The 22,503-nt window shown below is 34.2% G+C and overlaps 1 protein-coding gene across 1 annotated transcript in view; it reads left to right on the forward strand.

Annotated features, from left to right (window-relative positions):
* The window catches only part of LOC107442357 (lipase member H), a 59,598-nt gene extending 41,243 nt beyond the window's left edge, over window positions 1–18,355 (forward strand). The window contains exons 5-7 of the mRNA XM_087159947.1: window positions 13,517–13,630; window positions 14,813–14,929; window positions 17,464–18,355. Of these exons, the coding sequence (XP_087016073.1) occupies window positions 13,517–13,630; window positions 14,813–14,929; window positions 17,464–17,711 (479 nt within the window). The 3' untranslated portion in view covers window positions 17,712–18,355. The remainder of the gene's footprint in view (window positions 1–13,516; window positions 13,631–14,812; window positions 14,930–17,463) is intronic.
* Window positions 18,356–22,503: the final 4,148 nt, after the last annotated feature.

The raw sequence follows: 22,503 nt of genomic DNA on the forward strand, positions 1-22,503 counted from the left end.
ATGATAATTTGCCACCTACCAAGTGGAAGATGTGCTGAGTAGTTCAATTACACCCCGATATTGACAACCATGTTAGAGTTGTAACTGTTAGAACATCAGATGGCATATTTAAAAGAAATGTAACAAAATTGTGTCTCTTACCAAAATAAGCAGAAATTTATACTATTTGTAATTTGTACTGTCTTTATTTAAGTGTATTCATGTAAACAATTCATTTAATGTCTTACTGCATTTGTATCACATTTAAGAATTTTGAAATAGTATTTCAAGGTGGGCGGCATGTTCGGCCTTAAATTCAGTTTGCCTCATCACTAGAGGGCACTATTATTCATGTTCTATTATTTCTATTAATTTTGTTGTTCAGTGTGTGTGTGTAAACAAAGAGGAATAAAGTTAGATTTAGAAGCGCGTGCTGTTTCTTGTCTAGTCTCATCACATCACACCATCTATGAAAGCAGCAAAATCTGAAAGCACGTATTCAGCTTTGGAAATGAAGGGAGCTTTTGATAGCGTGTCGTATGGAAACATTTAATTGATGGATTGAATTGGATGAGATCTACAAACACTTTGACAAATCTTATTTGAAGTTTTCTCTTCAGTAGTCATATAATTGGTAATGAATAGATTAAATTAAAGCTATAAAAAGGATTGCCTCCAAACCTCCGCCTGATTCTGTGTCTTTTCATTGCAGACACCATCTTAATCAAAGAAGAAGACCCAATAACAATTACTGCAGACTTTGCTGACGATTTCTTAATTTTGATTTCGAGAATAACTTAGCGACCGATATACTCAAAGTATATGACAACTAGGCAAATTACCAAAATATTAAATATAGCATACAAAAAACCAACCCAATAATTTTCCCAAATAAAAACCACATTGCAAGAAAGTTCATAATTAAATTACAACCACTTAGAATAAAAAATTTGCCATTCATAGATTATTTGAGATTTAAACTCAACCGTCGGCTTCCCGGTTTGCAACATCTACATAAACAACACACAAAAATCATTAAGCTTCACGCTAATCTTATTAGGAAATTTGTGTAGATTAGACAGAAGTTACTTGGGCTTATTACAATAAACTTTAAATGTGTGATTTTTAATAAGCATTCACTATTCTAGACTTATTTCAAATTGTCAAAAATAAACCAAGATAATTGAGCAATGAATTATCATGGAATGAATTATAATTAGCCCGAGGCTATGAAGTTTCACTGCAAAAGCCTAAGAAGTGTCAGACTGTTTATAAAATATTGAACACATTTTAAATTTATCTAGCACAAACAACAGCGGATGCTTGAAAAAACTGGGTTATTCAATTAGCCTCCTATATTGTAGTATTTCTACTATATTGTGTTGCAATGAAAATTTAAATCTTTTGCCTGCTGTAGTTCATTTATATCCGAACTATCTTAAACAAAAGCACTAAATTCGTCTTTTAATTTTCTATAGCGAAAATAATTGTTTGTGTTTAACTCAAATTCAACAATAATTTACACAAGTTGTAATGATTAAGATGATTTTATTTCATCGTGGTTCAGTGGTAAAAGTAAACTGAAACTTAGGAAGTGCAGAAAAAATAATAATAAATTGTTTGCGCTCAGCGCCATCTGGTGTTATAAATCTTGATAGCAAAATCATCTACACTCCCCACTCGAACTCCTCCGAGTTCACTAAAATTTTAAACATAAAAATATGACAAAAATAACATAAACATATCAAAAAAATAACATTTAAATGCAAATAAATTTGAAATGAAATGCAAATATTCACTTGAAAGAAAATAAAAAAAACATAAACTATTAAAGTTTATCATTGTGCATTTCAGCCATTGAGTTCTAAAGGATAAATAAGTTGTACTGGGCGTTTATATTCGCCGTTGGATTTGCGAATAAGGCAAGATCTTACAAGTCCATCACGCCCTTGAAATACTTTTGTTATAATACCTATGTCCCATAATAGTTTTAATTTTATGGTGCCCTCCATCATAACCACATCTCCCACTTTCAAACATTTTGTTAGGTTAGGAGAAGTAAAGTTGTGTGCAGATCTCAAATTAAACAAACAGCGCTCCTTCCAGCGCTTCCATAAATTAGCTAATAATGTAGCCTGGTATTCTTTTCTTTTATAAGAATCTTTTTGGTGGATTCTCTATGGATGGTTTCTATGAAATGAGCTGGATATTCTGCCCTTTCTTTACCAGAGGTTAAAAACTGTGATGGGGTAAGAATTTCCGGTTCTCCAATTTCGTTAGTGACGTAGGACAAGGGTCGAAGATTAACGATGGTTTCGATTTCAGTCAATATAGTGGTCATCTCTTCAAAATTTAAAAGAGTTTTTCGAAGTATTTTCTTTAGATGCTCTTTGACACTTTTTACCAATCTCTCATAAAATCCTCCCCACCAGGGGGCAAGTTGGACGATGAATTTTCAGGATATTCTTTTAGCAGCAAGAAAGTTTTTGAATTCTGAATTTACCAAAATATCAAATAGTCTCTGATGCTCTTTACCGGTACATTTAAAAGTCTTGGCGTTGTCGGAGTAAATTGTATGACAACTACCTCTTCTAGAGAGAAATCTTCTGAATGCGAGCAGAAAATTTGAGGTAGACATGTCTGTGACTAATTCAAGATGGCTCTCATGACTGCACATGTGAACAAGGCTATATATGATTTCTTTATTCCATTTTCACCCTTGATGTAGATTGGTCCGGCAAAATCAATTCCGCATACAGTAAAAGCAGGAGTTTCACTAATTCGATCTTTTTGAGCTGTCCAGTCATTTGGGTAGAAGTCTTGGCTGTGTATCTGCGACAAATCAAATATTTCGAGACAACCTTTTTTACTAATTGTCTTCCTTTAGGCACCCAAAATCTTCTCCGGATTTGTACTAGAGTGCTCTCTACTCCAGACATTTCCAGAGATTGAAATACATTTTCGTGTTCTCGCTTGACAAGCAACTCTGCAAAATTAGACTGTCTTTGTACAATTATAAGCTTTTTCTCATCAAAAGAATAATCTCCTTCGTCCAATCTTCCTGTGATTCTCCGGATACATTTTTCATCAAGATAAGGAGCTAAATTGAAAATAGTAGAAGAAGCTGGAATAGGCAAACTAGATTGGAGAGCTCGTATCTCACTTTCAAAGAATTTTGCTTGAGTAAACTTTACTAGTATATCTTCAGAATTTCGGAGCTCTTCTGCAGTCAAAGTGTCCATATTCGGCTTAACTTTCTTTAAACAGTTCAAATATCGCACTACCCACGCTATGATTCTAACAACTTTTTCGAGGTTGCTAAAGTTAGCGATATTTATCAACTCAAGTTCTTCACCATCTACACATTTCATAACGGTGACTTCATTTTTACGATACTCAATTTGTTCATCATTTTCTTTGAGGAGTTTCAATTCTGGCCACATTTCGGTCGGAAGGGACAACCTTCCACCAAATGTCAGAATTCTTCAATATACTCATGGAAGTACCTCTACTAAGATCGGCAGGATTGTCAATTCCGGGGAAGTGGAACCAGTCCTTAAGTTGAGCAATCGTCAAATACAATCCTTAATTTGCTAGTTAGTTTATCGTTTCTTATAACAGCCCTATGAGGTAAATAACATTGTTTATAATTTTGGGGGTCAGTGTTTTTAACTTTCTCAATTATCCCTTCATTCCTTCATCCTTTCGTAAGTTTTTATAACTTTTTTATATTCTTCAAACAAGGATTTATCATTTTTTAATCTCCTCTTTAATTTGTCAAACCTCTCTGAAGCCAGCTCAAAGTTATCATTTAAGAAATGTTTTGTATTAGGTCTCCAGAGAAGTCGTACACTATACCTATTATTTTCAAAATGTAAATCAGAATTAAAACCTTTTAACAATTCACTTTTATTATCAACATTTTCTTCGTTCATAGTATTTATTCCTAATCTTTCAAGGTTCCAAAACAAAGAATAATCAACATCAGATATTATAGTATTGTTTACAATCCTACTTAATTGGCAATTATTCATGAATCTCCCTTGAACCACAAAACCAAATAAACTATCGGTTGCAACGAGTCCTTTTCCCAGCCTCAAAGACGTATCAAAGATTACGTCATGTAGGAAATCGGCGCCGATCAAAATGTCTATATCGGCAATTTCTCCGGTATCAGAAAGAAAAATATTATTTTCCCTTGCTAATTGTTTAATTCTCTCATGGGGTGTGGCTATTTTCCCACACGTTATTTATTCTACTACAAATGCTTCAATGCAAACAAATAATTTTTAATCGTTTTTGTTTTGAAGATTCACTTTCACTAAATCGTAAGAACACCTCTTTTAAATTTTTTCTCCAAGACCGAAAACATGAAACCGTTCAGTTTTAATAGTTCTGAGGTTCAACTCATTACAAATATCACGTTTCAAAAAACTGCGATGGCTACCAGAGTCAAAAAAAATTCTAACCAACTTCTTTACATTACCATAAAACAAATACGCTAAAGAAGTCTGTAAATTGATCATTTCATTTTGAAACACATGAAGTGGTAACAGATGCCAAAGTATTGTTTTTCTCTTTCGACTCATTATTTATTGCTGATTTATCACAAATTAATTCGCTATGCGGTTTCTTACATAATGTGCAAATACATTTATTCCAACATTTTTTGGATGTGTGATATTTCTTTAAGCACCGGAAACAGCGAAATTGATCTTTAAGTGTTTTTCGATGGTCAGAGAACAATCTTTCGATTCGTGATTTTTGGAATTATAAAACAAACAAAATATGTTGTTAGATCCCGAAACTAACGCTGAGAAAGATGAGAACTTTCGATTATAATTATGTTTACTATGACTCTCCGACCGTTGCTGTGTTTCGAAATGAACACTTTGTTTTTTAGAACTATTAGACAACACATGTGAGGCTTCTCTACATTCTAAATCTTTTCTAATAAATGAAATTAGTTCATCAATGTCAAAATCTACACTTGATTTTCTATTTTTATTGTAATCTAAATTTAAATCCTCTGGTAGCTTTTGTAAAATAACAGGACAGAGCAAATTACCATAACTACCTTTTGTTACATTCATTGATTGCAAACTGCGAAAGTGAATTTCACATTCGTCATAGAACATACGTTGAGCTTTAATGTCATGTGAATTTCTTACAGAATTAATGGATTAAAGTTTATTCATATGAGTACTAATAATTAAATCTTGTCAACCAAATCTTTCGGTTAGCAACTTAATAGAAGAATCATAATTACTTTCAGTTAATGAAAATTCAGAAATTGCACTCAAAGCAACTCCCCCTGCCTAAATACATCTTAAGATAATTAAATTTATAAATTTTTTTAAGACTCTCATTACTATGTATAGCTATTCCAAAAACTGTGCCAGTCACAGGCATCACCAAAAAATTTGTTTATCTCCAATTTAGGTAATTTAACGTGTTGTAATCCCATTTCATTTGTTCATGTGTCAAGTAGCTCGTTTGGGGGGGGGGAGGAAGTAAGAGTTTGATTATATTAATTATTTATTTACAAAAATATTTACAGATATCATAATTGCACAGGCTCATTTGCGCGCACCTCTACGCTCTCTTACATTTGCAAAAACAAAACAGACACAACAGTTGCGGCGCTGCGCCACCTGCCGGACGTTAAGGGGAAGATTATAATATTCGGGCATCCTGATGATACAATTGCCCTCAATTGACACTTTCTTAACAAAAGATACATACATCGATTATTACATAATAGATATAGACAATTAACATTCTTTTTTCATACTTAATACACATTTATTTATTTTTTTGAAATATGAATGAATAAAAATTTTAAAGTTCTATTACAGTTCTTTTTTGACTTGCTTAATAGTTCTGTTTTTTTGTTTGTTTTTAATTGTTCCAAAATGAAAAGTTTCAGATGTTCAATACTAAAGTTATTTCTTTTCTTAGAAGTAAAAAAAAAGTTCATATTACCTGTTTCCAATTTATATGTTACCTGAGACCTCATCATCATCATCGTGTAATGGTGGTCTCCATGCCTTAAGTTGACTCACGTGGGACGTTGTTGCATAGTACCTATTTCCCACTTTTTCTTCCAATTGGGTCACTCTGTACGTATCGTTGGGGAGGACTTCAGTCACAAGTAGAGGACCTCTGTACTTTGGCTGAGTCTTTGTTGGTTCTCCTGTTGCTTTTGCTGGACGTCGGACAACCACTATTTCTCCCGGTTCAAAAGTCATGGTTCGACACTTTTTCTTATCGTAGTAGTCCTTCATTTTACGTTGTTTCTTTTCAATCACACTGGTTGCTTCTTCTTGAAGTTCCTTGGGATCAGTCCATTTGTCTGCACTCTCGTCGGCAAGTTTTCGAAGGATACCATCAGTGAATCTTGGAGAATATCCATGCAAGATTTCAAAAGGTGTTTTGTCAGTAGTTTTATTGACGGTGTTGTTTAAATTTCTTTCAGTTTCTTTGATTCGTAAATCCCAATCTTTATGACGTGGATCACTCATCGATGTTGTTATTGTGGATAGAATTGTTCTATTAACCCGTTCTACCATTCCATTACCCTTGGGATGTTGGGTAGAATTCAATGTGTGATTTATTCCATTGTCGTGACAGTATTGTTCAAATTGATGTGACGTATAGCATGAACCTCTGTCACTAATAATCCGATCAGGCAGTCCAAAATCCTGAACGAAATTCTCAAGAGCTTTTAAAACGTGTTGAGAAGATGTGTTTTTCACTGGAAAGAGTCTGGTAAATCTTGTAAAATTATCTATGATAACGAGCAAATCCTGATTTCCTCTAGAACTCTTCACAAATGGGCCTAAATGGTCCATGTGTATAATTGAAAATGGTCTTTTTCCTGGCTTAATTGGATGTAAATGTCCTTGTTGCTTTCCCCCGGGAATTTTATTCACTAGACATTCAAAACACATGGATATGTGTTTCCTTAAATAACGCTTCATGTAGGGAAACCAATAAAGTTCTTTGATTTTGTTGACAGTCCTGTCAAGAGAGAAATGTCCCATCAAATCATGAAATTTAACAGCGGTACTTTTTCTCATACTTTTTGGGATCACGTAGAGTAGTTTTTCCGTTCCTTTTTCTAGCATTCTTCGGTATAATCGATTTCTCTTGAAAACATAATTACTTATTTTCTGTCTTTCTTCTGCAGATCTTTCTCCTTCATCTTTCTTAAAAATGTCTATTAATGTCTTTAACTCCTTGTCAGTATGTTGGATAATTAAAATTTGCTCATCTTCGCTCAGTGTTAGACATACTTCAAATTTTTCCTCGATAAGGCTTGTCATGGTGTCTTCTGGGTCTGAGACAGGAGCTCTGCTCAAAGCATCTACGTGGGTCATTTTAATGCCTGGTTTGTGGCGAACTTCAAAATTGTACTCTTGTACTAGAATACTCCATCGTGCGATTTGGGGATTACTTGACTTTTTGGCATTCATGTAGATTAATGCTTGACAATCTGTCACAACTGTAAAATTGATACCTAATAAAAACTGTCTGAGTCTTTCTAGTGTCCAAACTATGGCCATCAACTCCAATTTACTTGAATGGTAATTCCTTTCAGGTTCAGTAGTCTTCTTGCTGACACAGTAAACTAGGTGCCACTTATCATCGCTCCCCAACTGAAGTAACATTCCTGCGATGCCGTCTGCACTTGCATCAGTATGAACTTCGGTTTTAGCTTCGGGATTGTAAAGTGCCAAAATTGGTTGTCGTGCCAGTTCATTTTTCAATATTTCGAAAGATTTCTTTTTATTTTCGTCCCACTTAAATTCTTCATTCTTTTTAGTTAATTCGGTTAAGGGTTTAGCTTTTATGGCGTAATTCTGAATAAACCTTCTAAAAAACTTGTTAAAACAAGAAAACGTCTAATCTCATGCACATTTTTAGGTTCGGGAAACTTGGAAATTACCTCAACCTTTCTGGAGCCCGGTTTTATCCCATCCTTATTGACAGTAAATCCCAGAAATTCAACTTCATTTTTTGCGAACTCACACTTGGAAAATTTTAAAGTCAAATTTGCTTCCCGTAATGCCTCAAATACCTTAATTAATTTATTTAGCATTTCTTCCCACGTTTTAGCATGAACAAGAATGTCGTCAAGATAACATAAAACATCCTTGTTACATAAACATCCTAACACGAGATACATTAAACGTTGGAATTCTGCTGGAGCATTGGTAAGACCAAATATCATTCTTTCAAATTGTCCGGTTTCATCTGGAGTGATAAACGCGGTTTTTAATTTCGCTTCTTCGGTTAATTGAAGCTGTAAATAACCGTGAGCCAAATCTAAAATTGAAAACAGACTACAATCGTGTAGTTGTTCCAATAAGTCATCGATTTTCGGAAGGGGAAATTTATCTTTTATCGTTTGATTATTTAATTTTCTGTAATCAATAACTAACCGATTTTCACCTGTCTTCTTACGCACTAAAAGTACAGGACTCGAATATGGTGAACGCGTTTCTGTTACAATACCGTTTTCTTTCCATTCATTTACGATTTCTTTAATTGCTTTTCTTTCGATTGCATTCGTTTTATATGGTTTCATGCATACGGGTTTTGATCCCTCAATTTCCTTAATATCCATTTTTATTAAATTTGTACAACCTAACTCCGAAATGTTTAATGCGAAACAGTCTCTAAATTTATTCAAAAGCTTAACGATATCCTGTCGTTGCTGTTCCGTTAAGTTTTCATTAAATTTTATTTCATCTAAAGTTATGGGTTTTTGTTCTACATTTACTGGATTAACACTAAAACATTCTAATGATGAATTATCCTCAAGTGAATTAAAATTACTTACATTTAGCACCTCGTTCACTAAATCCGCCTTACCAATGTTTTGATTTTTCTTTAATGTTATTTCTTTATTTCCGATATTAATGATTGGTACAATCGTCTCACCCTCCCTTACTTCTAGTAAAGAATCAAAATTACTTTCATTTCCTTGAATCAAAATTAACCCATTATTTACTTGTTTAGTTTTTGCCATTACAAAATTCACGCTGTTGTTTATTATTTTCGTACTTTCTTGCGTTTTCAACTTAACACAAGGCATTTCTTCGATACAATTTAATTTAATGAATGGGTAATCTTTTTCATAACCGATATGCAAGGTATCGCCGACTCTAGCATACGCGATGTAAGGTAGGTCTAAGAATGTTCTCCCGATAATTAAGTCAACGTTTTGTGCTGCATCCGGGACGATCAAAACAGAAATATCTTTTCCCAATACATCCTCAATTTTAATATCTAATAACACTGCTCCCATGCTTTGCGAAGCAGGGTTTGTTTTGTTTCCAAAGCCATAAAGATCCTTTTTACACGGCGTTATTCGCTCCCACACCCCTACATGCTTAGCCGCAGATTCTTTCAATAAACAAGAAGAGGCGCCGGTATCAAGAATACAGCTGACGGTGCGTGTATTAATTGAAGCACTCCTCAAATACACTGGTTATCATAAATTAAGGAAAAATCACAAAAATAGCGATAACTCTTTCAAAAGTAAGCCAAACCGTGCAAAATTTGCATATGTTGTCCACTAAGAGTAGCTGAGTAAAATTGCAATATGCAAATTAGTGGCGCTGCACTCGGCTTACGTCATCTGCCTGGAGCATAAAAGTCCAAGTTTGAGAGAAAGCACACAAATTTTACTGTGATTGCGACATTGAAAATCTGAGATAGCCAATTCGTAATAATGACCTCTAGGCATCATTTGCCTGAAGAACTACGATGGAGAGCCATCGGGAGACTAGAGGCAGGGCAGAGTCAATCAGAAGTGGCCAGATGGCTAAATGTGAGTCCATCTGTGGTTCATAGACTTTGGAGGCAATTTCAAACCACAGATTCGGCATCTAGGAGGTTCAGTCAAGGACGGCCAACTGTTACGACCAGTGCCGATGACCGATATTTGACATTAAGTGCACGCAGGAATAGAACCGCTACTCCGACACATCTTAGATCCTCTCTTGCTGCAGCCACCGGAAGGTTGGTGTCAACGTCAACTGTGCGCAGAAGGCTCCACGAAGGTGGTCTGTATGCGAGACGACCAGCCATTTGCGTGCCGCTCACATCACGCCATAGGAGAGACCGTTTGCAGTGGGCCCGACAACATGTCCACTGGACGTCAGATCAATGGAGGCCTGTTCTCTTTACGGATGAGTCCAGGTTTAGTCTAGAAAGTGACAGTAGACGTTATTTGATATGGAGAGAACCTGGGACCCGTTATCATCCATCAAACATCCGTGAAAGAGATGCATACGGAAGAGGCAGTGTCTGTGTTTGGGGAGGCATATCCTTAGGAGGGCGCACATACCTCCATGTCTTTCCAAGGGGAACCGTGAATGCTCAGGTTTATCGAGACAACATCCTTGATGCTTATGTGCGCCCATATGCCGGGGCAATTGGTGATTGCTTCCTGTTACAGGACGATAATGCAAGACCACACAGAGCTCGCATTGTTGATGATTATCTTCAACAGGAAACAATTACTCGCATGGAGTGGCCAGCTCGATCCCCGGACTTGAATCCTATCGAGCACGTTTGGGATGCTCTAGGGAGGCGTGTATCTGCCATCAATCCGCCCCCTCAGACCCTTGCCACGCTTGCAACTGCTTTACAAGAGCAATGGCTCTCACTTCCTATTGAACTGATAGACCGCATAATTGAAAGCATCACACATCGCTGTTTGTGCTGTATTGCTTCTAGAGGCAATCATATTCCATATTAAAGGTACTTTTTCTATTGCAAACCGATACTTCCAATTTGTTTATTTTATACATGTGCTAATTTCTATACTACTATTAATGTCTGATAATTTCTTTTTATGTTGTTTAATACCTTACTATGTGTTGTATATTGTGGGTAAGTTTCATAAAATTCCATGTGTAATTTCTTGAGTTATCGCGATTTTTGTGAATTTTCCTTAATTTATGATAACCAGTGTATTTATCGGCGCAGGCGAAATATTCAGGGTCACTCGCACTTAAATTAACTTCCTTTTTATTCTTATTAAAACAGTTCTTTCTGCTATGCCCTTTTAATCCGCATAAATTACAGGGATACGGACAATCTTTTGAGATATGCCCAAAATTATTACAAGCAAAACACTTTGGTTCATTACGAATTTTAGAATTAAACGATTTATTACTATCATATTTAGACGAACTCTCCTTTTCAAAAGATTTATGGCTCATCGCATTTCTGTTATCATATTTATTATCGTATCTACTTGAGTTGGGGAAGTTTGATACTCGCGAATAATTTTTGTAATCATCGTGTTGACCTACAGATTTAGTACTTTTTTCACTGTTTATTTTTAATCCGGAACGCACACTATCGTATTCGTCTAATTTATTGGCTAACTCATTTGCGTTTACGTAATTAGGCCATGAATCAATAAAATGCTCTCGCATTAGACCTGGGACGCGTTTTTTCAATTGGTCCGTAATTATTAGTTCTTTTAACGAATCTAAATCATTTACTTTTAACCCTGACAACCATACATTAAAAAAGTTACGTATTTCGAAAACATAATCTGACCATGTACTTTTTGAATCTTTAACGTGACTAACAAACTTTTGACGAAATTTTTCTGGACTTAACTTAAAACGTTTCAGCAATAATTTTTTAACGAATGCGTAATTACTAGCCTCTTCCTCAGATTCTCTCGCAATTAATTGAGTTATTTCGAGGGGTAACAATCCTAACAGGTGAAAAACATAATCACCTTCTTCTAGCCCTACACGTTTTGCCTGTCTCTCAAATAATATTAAAAATGACGAAATCTCGGATTCCTTTACATCGAATTTTTGCATTAGATTTCGAAAATCAATAGTCTTTATATTTGATTCTGGCACCGTAGTATTACTTTCATTTGACGTTTGGCATACAATTTTATTTTCGTTTTGCAATTGCAGTTTTTGCAACTCAAAATTTCTCTGTTTCTCACGGTCTTCGATTTCCTTAAGCTTAAGTCGTTCCTCTATCTCGCGTTGTTTTGCACGTTCTTGTACTTCCAATTCTCTAACTTTTTCTCGTTCTTGAAACTCTAACTGTTTTAATTTTTCTTTACTTTCATTTTCTTCGCGTTGGATTCTTTCTTCAATTATCCGTTCTAAAATTTGTTTAACGAATGTTTCCTCATAATTTTTACTTTTTGTGATAATATTCTTAATTTCTATTACCACTGCATTGGGTGGTACAGTTTCACCTATTTCGCTAGCCAGTTCAATCAAATCATTTTTTCTGCCTTTTCCCAGAAAAGACATTTTGATAGTTTATAGAAATACGTTAAACTTTCTTAAAATACTTTTTACTTTCTTAAAATACGTTTTACTTCCATAAAATACTTTTTACTTTCTTAAAATACGTAATACTTTCTTCAATTCATAATACTCGACTCATGCATAATTTTAAAATCAAGAAAGACATACCTTGAGTTTACGTTAGGTTCTTTCACGGGGTTTACATCCCTCTTCTGAATTTGTTGTAATCCCATTTCATTTGTTCATGTGTCAAGTAGCTCGTTTGGGGGGGGGAGGAAGTAAGAGTTTGATTATATTAATTATTTATTTACAAAAATATTTACAGATATCATAATTGCACAGGCTCATTAGCGCGCACCTCTACGCTCTCTTACATTTGCAAAAACAAAACAGACACAACAGTTGCGGCGCTGCGCCACCTGCCGGACGTTAAGGGGAAGATTATAATAAACGTTAGCAACGTGCGAGATATTTCCATAAGTTAAATTTTCTTGTAAATTATTGTTACCACTAGCCGTTACTTCCTGTCTTGTAGTCTGGCATTTCAGTAAATATCTTTCAATTTTGCCTTTAGAAGCCACTACTCGATCTTGATACTCTTGACTTTGTATAATTTCACTCTCTAATTCCTCGCTCTTATCAAAATAATTTTCAATTTTCAAATCTAGATCCTTTAAAGTTTCGTTTTTTTTTCTCAATTAACTGATTTAGTGAATCATACAAAGTATCATCAGGAAGTATTTCTGATAACAATTTGTCAATTTTATTTATTAATTTTGTAATCAGCTGTCTGATTACAGCTCATTTGGACTTTAATTTTTCAAAATCATCCATTGTAAAAGTAAACAGCTCGACCGTTACTATAATAAATTACAAATGCATGTATATTAAATACAATACATGAAATATCAAAATAAATTACCGACTTTTCGGCGACCAAAACAAATGTTAACTTACATTTCATGCAGGTGGCCTATTTTTCGGCCAGTTCACCATAACTCAAATTCAACAATAATTTACACAAATTGTAATGATTAAGTTGATTTTATTCCATCGTGGTTCAGTGGTAAAAGTAAATTGAAACTTAGGAAGTGCAGAAAAAATAATAATACATTGTTTGCGCTCAGCGCCATCTGGTGTTATAAATCTTGATAGCAAAATCATCTACAGTGTTAAACTTTTCTTTTTCATTTATAAGGCTTTTTTGTTTTTTTTTTTGTTGACAGATCTGGATGCTGCTGGGCCATTGTATAAATCACTATTAATACTCCTGCAACCAATGAATACCGACGCTTATTTTGTTGACTCAATTCACACTGATGGAACTATTACAGATAAAGGTATTACTATTCGTATAAACTATTTTATGAGGTTGTTAAGTAACTAAATTTCCAACTTTACAACCCTTCCCCTCAATTACTTTTCACATATAAAGATGTTATTTTTCTTATTTAAGAAATATTTATATAGCATCGAAAGGTAAATTTTAGTTTTTTTATTAATTAAATAAAAATAATTTTTTTCTTTCATTTATAAAAAATCAATCAAACATTTTACTGATTGTTTCCCTACGATTATTAGTATTTAATAGACTATCACTTATTTTAAGGGAACAATTACTTAAAATTTATTTATTATTTTATAAAAATAATGTATTTAAAAATGCGTCTATGATTATAAGATGCGTTTTTTTTTCCAAAGCACTATAATTATACGTAATTCAACAATTTGTGTTCATTCAAATATCTTTCTGTCTGTTTTAATTCCAATATTCAGATACTTACAAGAGTTGATCACCACCAAACTAGTCAAACTAGATCAAACTAGTTTTTTGCAAAACAACATTTGCTATCCAAGTGACTTTACGCATAACTCAAAAAATAATAAAATCTTATCAAATATATTAACAAATGTGAGAGTTACCACTGTAATCCAATACCAATGCTTATTTTGTAGGTTTTTTCGTAAAAAGTTGAATTGTTGAAATAAAATACCGCAAGCACTCATTTCGTTTAATTGTTTGAAATCAAAAATATTTTGTTTCTTTTATTTCATTAATGATGTAGAAAAACTGACGCAATTCTGAGTTTGCAACTATATATGCTAACTCCGTTGCTCCCGTAATTTTAAACCCAACCCAGGAGACCAGGAAACTTCTGGGTCATAATCTGGGACAAGCTAGTCTTTGTGGAGAACTTTCTGGGGGAACTAAATCGCATTTGCGTTGCATGGAGAAGTAAGCCACGAAAACCTTTTATTGTCAGCTCGACGGTAAGGGGATTTTGATCCATGATTCCCCTACCACTGAAGACATTTTATGTCAGAACAGTGGTTCTTGCGAGCTGGGAACAGAATTCGTATCCACCAGCCAACGCAGGGATTCGAACTTGGTGACTTCCTTGGGAGGTGAACGCTCTATCACCAGAGCCACTGTGGCTCAGAATTAAACATAAGAGCATTTCTTAATTTATTCCTTTTGTTTAATATTTTGTTACGTCGCATTGTTTTCATTGGTTTTTCAGGATATGGATTACGACCGCCTTTTGCAGATATTGATTATTATCCAAATGGAGGTCCGTCTCAGTCAAAATGTGTACCTGGAGCAAAATATAGAACTGAGAATGGAGAAATTGATACGGGTAAGACATTTAAGTACACGGTTAGCCTATATTATTCACCCGGTTTCATACTGACAAGTATATGACGTACAGTTCACCAAAGAAAAAAAAAAAGAACAAAAGGAAACCCTCCCCCCCCCCTAAATAACTTTTGTTCTAATGATTGGATCTTCGCGTTCTAGTATTCATTCTTAATGGTTTGAGGGGGTGACCTCAAATATGCTAATTACTAAGTGCAGACGATATTTTAAATTACCAATTCCGACACAAAAACTTACTTTCTCTGAATAAGCATGTCTTTTCTTTCCAACGTATTTGGTTTTTTGACAATCAAAATATAGAGGGGTAGCTTGGTCAGGAGAGGGTTTCAAAGTTCGGACCCCTTAATATTAATTTTACTTTTTGCGTATTTCGCTATATCTCTAGAATATTTAAAGTGAATTGAACATTTTTTACACGAAAATTGTTTATAATTGTTTGAATCGAAAATTGTTTTCCATGCAAAAATAACTTCAAGTAAATATTTATTATTTTTTATTATTTTATTCAGAAATGGTCAAAAAAATTCTGAATTGTAAGTTATGCAATTTTTTGTCTCATTTTTAAGAATGTAATTTTATATAACAAATACAAAATTTGAGCAAAATAAGGCGAATAGTTCCTGAGTTGTTGTTGTTGCTCATTTACGTCGCACTAGAGCTGCACAATGGGCTATTGGCGACGGGTTGGGAAACATCCCTGAGGATGATCCGAAGACATGCCATCACAATTTTGATCCTCTGCAGAGGGGGTGGCACCCCCTTTTCGGTATCCCGACGACCTGCACGCGAAGTCGAGCACTTTACAGTAGAACAGTTTAACGAGGACCAATACCGCGCAACCTCGGTCCCTACGCAGACTGATCCAAGTGGTCACCCACCCGCACACTGACCACAGCCAGTGATGCATGACTTAGGTGATCTGCTAGGAACCGTGTCTTAACGATCAGTCCACTGCGGGACAAATAGTTCCTGAGAAATGAAATATTATGTATCAGGCTTTTTTGAAATTCGATTCGATGCAGCTACCTCCTATATTTAAGGGCTCAGAAATCCGAATCCAACGAAAAAAAAGTCATGTTTATTGAAAGAAAGTACGTTTTTGTGTGTGATTTCGAAACTTAGAATATCGTCAGCACTAATCAATTAGCATATTTGAGACCAAAAGAATGAATGAAGAAAGAAAAAAAAATGAAAAATATGACAACCAAAGCTGAGGTCGTCAGGGGATACAAAGGAAATCATAAATGCAAAACCTTTTCTATCAAAAGAGGACGACAAACGTCCAAGTTGCACTCTCTGTACCCCAAAGGCTTTGCCAAAGTCCGGGTAAAGAAAATACAATACAAAAAACAAATACAAAAATATGAAATCTAAACTAATAGATAAGAATATAATGTCCAAAAGCTTACTTAAAAACAAATCCCAAAACCAAATTACACAACTGACAACCAAGCATCAACTAAATGGAAATAAACGAAAAAACAACGCCCCCTAATTTAATGCGCAGAAGGAAGAAAAAAGAAAAGAAATAGAGTAAGAATGTAGTTGCCATCATTTACAGAAATGCTCAACCGAGGTAACTAGGTCAGGACTTGATCATGCCCTATTAAAAGAAAAAACGAAACTAATAATTTTCAATCACTTTCTGATTTCAAATTCAATATTACAGAAATTAAAAGAAAAACCATTATTTTTCAAATTTTTCAAAAAATTCTCCATTTTAATTTAGAAAGCATCTTGTCTGAAATTATGCCATTAATACCTTAACTCACTTGCCCCGTCTGTATTAAACTTTTTCCATCATCAAGCCCAAGTTTTCATAAAATATTACATGAAGCATGCATAAGTTTTTGTTGAATGTGCCATTTTAGCAGTTTTAGATTAAATTTAGAAAACTTCACACTTTAAAATGCTTCGTATTGTGTAGAAAGTTTCACTGAGAATGTAATTAATGGAGTTATTTATTTACTAATTGGAATTGCTTCCTTGTAATACGATATTGAAAACAAGAAGATTTTTGCTTCTTTTTCATGCTGTAACCAATTACATTCAACAAAAAATTATGCTCAGCAGTGTTAAGTCTTTGAACAGCAATTTGTTTTTTGTTAAACCACACTCTGAAAAAGAAATATTTTTTCACATCCGTCAGTTGTTTGAACTTATGCTTTTTCATAAAACAAATTACTCAATTGCAATTTAGAATAAATAAATTTATATTTTCTGCTTGTGAATTCTAAGTACTTAACAGAAGTAGTAATTTTTATTTATTTTTTCCTCAATTTTTTCGAATTTCAAAAAAAGATGGTCTCATACTTTCCCCAGGTATTAACGTTATTGGGTTTCTGTTTTAGTTTTTATGAAGAAAAAAAATATTTCACATTTTTAATATTTTTTTTAAACACCTATGAAATTATTTTTTATATTTTTTGGCTTAATCATATTTTTACAAATAAACAAATAATAATCTTATTTTCACCTCTACACATTAGATAAGAAAATTTTCGTTATTTTCAGTGACATCTGGGATGGAAAAGAATTATTGTAGCCACGATGCGTGCTTTGACTACTACATTGCCAGTTTCAACAAAACCTGCAAATTCTTAGGACGCATCTGTGATAGTTATGAAGACTTTATCGCAGGGAAATGCTCCAGCGCACCTGTCTGTAGAATGGGTTTCTATTCCAAGAAAATACCAAATCTTCCTGCTCATTCCAAATGCTACTTGAAAACTTCAGCCAAGTTTCCTTACTGCCTTGATTAATGCAACAACTACAGAGTGTCCTATAATTAGATTGATGTTTTTTTTTAAATTATAATTAAAATAATGATTAAAATTCACAAAAATAATTATAAGAAACAAATAAAATAACTCTTACAACAAATTCATGTGATACAGCATAAATTTATATCCCAGAGTTCCTTGTTTTGGTCCGAACATTTTCTGGCAGATGGTGCTGCGGATGGTATATAACCTATATAATCAATGGCATATAATCAAAGAGGAAATATTGATTACTTGCAACTCGAGAAAGTGAAGTGATTTCGCCTAACCATGTAATTTAAATCAGATTTAATTGGATGCCTATAAGCGACATCACGACAAATGTAGAGCCCCTCAATTAGAGAGGCCGACTTATCAGCCATTTCGGAACAAAAACTTTTCCTCCAATAATGAAAAGCTACAAGATTTGGCAACTTATCGCTACAAACGACTTTAACCTCAACTATAATGAAAGTGTGCATCGATTAACATTGTTTTTTGAAAACTTTTTTTGTGTGCTTCACTGCAAATTTTGTTACCGGTTAAAAGTTTTAAATAAAAAATTGTGCTATATGTCGATTACATAAATCTTTTTTATAAATGATTTCAAAGCGAATTTGGAAATAAATTTTATATTTCTGTTAGATCTGGGTTTGTTCAATATCTTTTCAGATTTTCCTTTAACAAAATTAAAATAGAAAAAAAGTATGTTTTGACCTGAAATATTTTCAAGTATGTTTTTATAATCAAAATAATTAAAGTTATGATGTAATGTTCTAAATCTATATGTGAAGTAATAAATCATGAGAAGTAATACATTTTGTTTCAAAATCAAGAAGTAATTTGAAATTAGTTTTTTCAATTGAGACATTGAATTTTTTTTTAACAAATAAAAGGACAAAACCAATTAAGATTTTTAGCCATTATTATTATATAAATAGAATGAATAGAATAAACTAATAGAAACTTGTTGGAATAGCATCACGTTTTAATTCCTCGTTATCATGTTTTCTATTTAATTTCTACTTGAGATTCTTCAAAATGAATCTGCAAAAATATTTAGAATACTTTTTTTTTATTTTCATACTTAAATCACATTCAAAAACTTTAGAGTTTGTATTTTTTAAACATACTTCCGTGAAATTTTCTAACACAAAAACTAAGTATTTCAGCAATTTAACACAAGAGTTTCAAGGAAAAAAACAACATTGATGGATCCAAAAATATATGAAAGGGCTGGCGTTATTATTATTAAATAATTAAGAAAATCTAATAAAGCTCAAGTAACTGAACAGAATAAATTAATAATATTTTATATTAGAAAATAAATAGATAATTAATAGAATATTTTTGCAAATCGAAAAAAATGAATAAATGGAAACTTGCAAAATGTTTTGTCTCCTAAGGTGGAGTAAAAATACAGTTCAACGCCATGTATTTCTTTACACATAGAATTTTTAAATTACGCAATATAGAGAAAAATTGTTTTGTTTCGGCAAAAGAAAACCCTTAAAAATACGTCAATGGCCTTCAAATAAAAGAAAAAAAACTATTTCATTGTCAACACAATGATTTAAACAAAAGCTCGACTTTTTATTTAATCTTTCAATTGCCTTTCTTAAAAGAGCTTATACTGCTAATAAGCAATTGTTGCTTAAATTTTTAAAATTTGTAGCATTGCAATTTTTTAAAAAAAGCTTGTAGTGCGCCTACCACTACAAATATGCAATTCCAATTCACAAGTATATAAGGCATGTCAACTCGATTCTATATGGTGGGGAAACTTTTCCTAGATGAAGGTTGACATTGTCTAATGGTCTCTCCCCACATTGGTGACTTTCGGAAGTGATGTGAGCATGCCTAAATTGACAGAAAGTCCCACTTCTATATAAACATCCCTGTCCGGGTCACCAATGTGGGGAGAGACCATTAGAAAATGTCTTTATGGTCTTTCATTAAAATTAGTGATCCGAATCTTTGGATTTGAATGAAGATCTGAATCATTTGATTTGTACACTTTTCAGAATCACTTGACTTGAATCACTTGTTTTGAATCACATTGTATCACTTGATTCTATTAGTCATTTGAATAACTTGATTCGAGTGACTTTTTCAAATCATTTCATTCGAATGGTGATTTGAATCCCTAGATTAAAATTTTCTAATTCCAATCAGTGATCTGAATCACTTTATTCGAATCACTAATTCAAATCACTTGAATTATTGGTTCAAACCATATTAAACGAATCACTGATCCGAATCACTTTGTTTGAATTGTATTTGAATCATCTCATGATTAGGCACACAGGACAAAAAATTAGTCACCCTTAGAGCAATCATGAAAAATATCATTTCATAACGTGTAACACCTCTGGAATCGATAACCGCCTGGATTCGGTTAGGAAGTGAGTCTACGACGATTTGTAGGTATGTTGAATCCAGTTTACGCAACTCGCAACGGATTTGATCACACAAATCCATCAAATTGCGAGGATGCTGATTTCGGCGTTTTACCCGTTGTTCCCACATGTCCCAGAAATTTTCAATGGGATTCAAGACAGGCTATTTTGCAGGCCAGTCGAGATGTAATTGAGTGTCTGAGTAATCGTAAAACCAGTCACGCATTCTTCCAGCCCGATGAACTTTGCTGTTGTCATCTCGAAAAATAGGGGTATTGACAGCATACTCTTCATGAAGATGTTGACTGAAAGGCAACGCCTGATCATCCAGAATTTTCAAGTGAATAATAGTAATAAAAGTAGGTTCATGCCAGTGACCACCTCAGTGAAGGGGCTCAATCCATAATGAGAAAAGCACCTTCAAAACATGAACAGACCCACATCCAGCTTGAACCTGACCTTGCACACAGTCAGGATGAAGTGCTTCACCTGATCTTCGGTGCACTCGACGACGTGCGTCATTTGAATAAAGGCAAAAACGTGATTCGTTAGACCATATTTCATTCCACCAGTCCGCCACTGTCCACGTTCGGTGCCCATTGAAGTTGTGCAGCTTTATGTGCCTGTGTTAGGAATGGCCTCTTACAAGGTGTTCGATTCCAAATGTCCATTGCATGCAGCTCCCTTCGCAATAAACAAGTTGGGATGGACCTTCATTCACTAACTGAAGCAATTTCTGTTGGATTCGGAAGTGATTTTGATTGGCAAGTCCTGAAACACATCCCCGGTCCCTTTCATGCAGGATCTTTTTCTGACCACAATTCTGACATCGTTCCTGTTGACCACGTGTATTACACCACTGCTTGTAGACAGCTTGAACAGTCCGCATCGAAACACCTACAAATCTAGCAACTTCATTCACCGTATAACCATGGGCACGGCCAAACAATTGCCCTTTTTCGTCACTCTGTCACATTCTTACACTTACCCCATATATTTACACATAATTTCCGCTTAAAACAAAAATATCTCACTGATAGCTACTTGCCTTTGATCACATTGAGGTATTGCGCAGGCAGTTAAGCCCGTCACTCGACCACTGCGTATTCTAACGAAACCTAACTATATTCATCGGTGCTTGCGCACTAGGGTGACTAATTTTTTTCCGGTAAGCTTATATTGTAATCATTGATCAAAATCACCTGAATCGAACTAGGACAAATAGTGATTGGAATCACTTGATTCGAATCCCTTAATTCCAATCACAGTTCAGAATGACTTGATTCATATAGTGATTTGAATCACATGATTGCAATTAGTGATTTGAATCTGTAGAGAATAACTTGGTTCAAACCACGGACTATAAACACTGTTGGAGTGGTTTGTTACTCCTCTGAATACATTAAGTTAACAGAATTAAGTTTCGGTCGTGTGGTGGCAACAGACATTTTCTTTTCAGATAACGTAAGTGACGTCATCCGTGCATATAATTATGGAATCTGTATATAATGCATGCATTGTTGTAAACATGGGATCAGTCGACTTCTTGTCTTGTCTCTTCACTATGTCACGTCACTGTGTTGTTTTTTCCGGTGACGTACCAACATTTTTGTTAAGATGTATTTATGTTTAATATCTTCAGTTGTACGCTGTATCGAGATGGTACTGTATGAAATAAAGAAATGTTTAAATCTTCAAGTTTCTTTATGTGAGTTAACACTTTCACTCACTACTGTGCTACTCTGCTAACGCGTCAACAAACACTCAATTCGAATCACTGATCCAAATCACTTAAATCAAATTACTTTTTGGGTATTACCAAAAGATATCAAAAAAGGAGATAGCTTACCTCCACAAAAAGGCCGGGAACACTTCTTAATATTCCATAAACTTCTATAAAACATCTAAATAATTGTAGTTGAGAGTGTAACATTCAAGATGAAATTTTATTTACAAATATATGGACACACAGATTATTCATGGACGCACACAAAAAAGAACAACATGCTTCGCAATCGGAGTTTTAATCAGTTCTCCATCGAGTCAGTGTGTGGGAAGAGTAGGGATTAAACTTGAGCACGTGATGATCATGCACTCACGAGATGAAATTAAGTGATGGGAGTAATAAATTTAATTGCAATTTCCAACATCCTCCCAACTTTGAGCTTTTACATCCAGAAACTCAAATACGATTGCCCAAAACATTCTTCTCGCTTTCACCAACTTCAGGAGGAAACAGTCTCGATGTTGTTTGTAGAACTTCACCACCTTCTTCTGTCTTTAACTTTACGAGTCTGATGTTTCCATCTCGTGACGTGAAGACCTCGATAACCAATCCAGTCTCTTCATGTTTTCACTGGATATCAGCGCAACGTAGCTTAATCTTGAAAGGT

This window comes from Parasteatoda tepidariorum, chromosome 3 (genome assembly GCF_982258835.1).
Source record: "Parasteatoda tepidariorum strain Cologne lab strain chromosome 3, Ptep-v5.0, whole genome shotgun sequence".
NCBI lineage: Eukaryota > Metazoa > Arthropoda > Arachnida > Araneae > Theridiidae > Parasteatoda > Parasteatoda tepidariorum.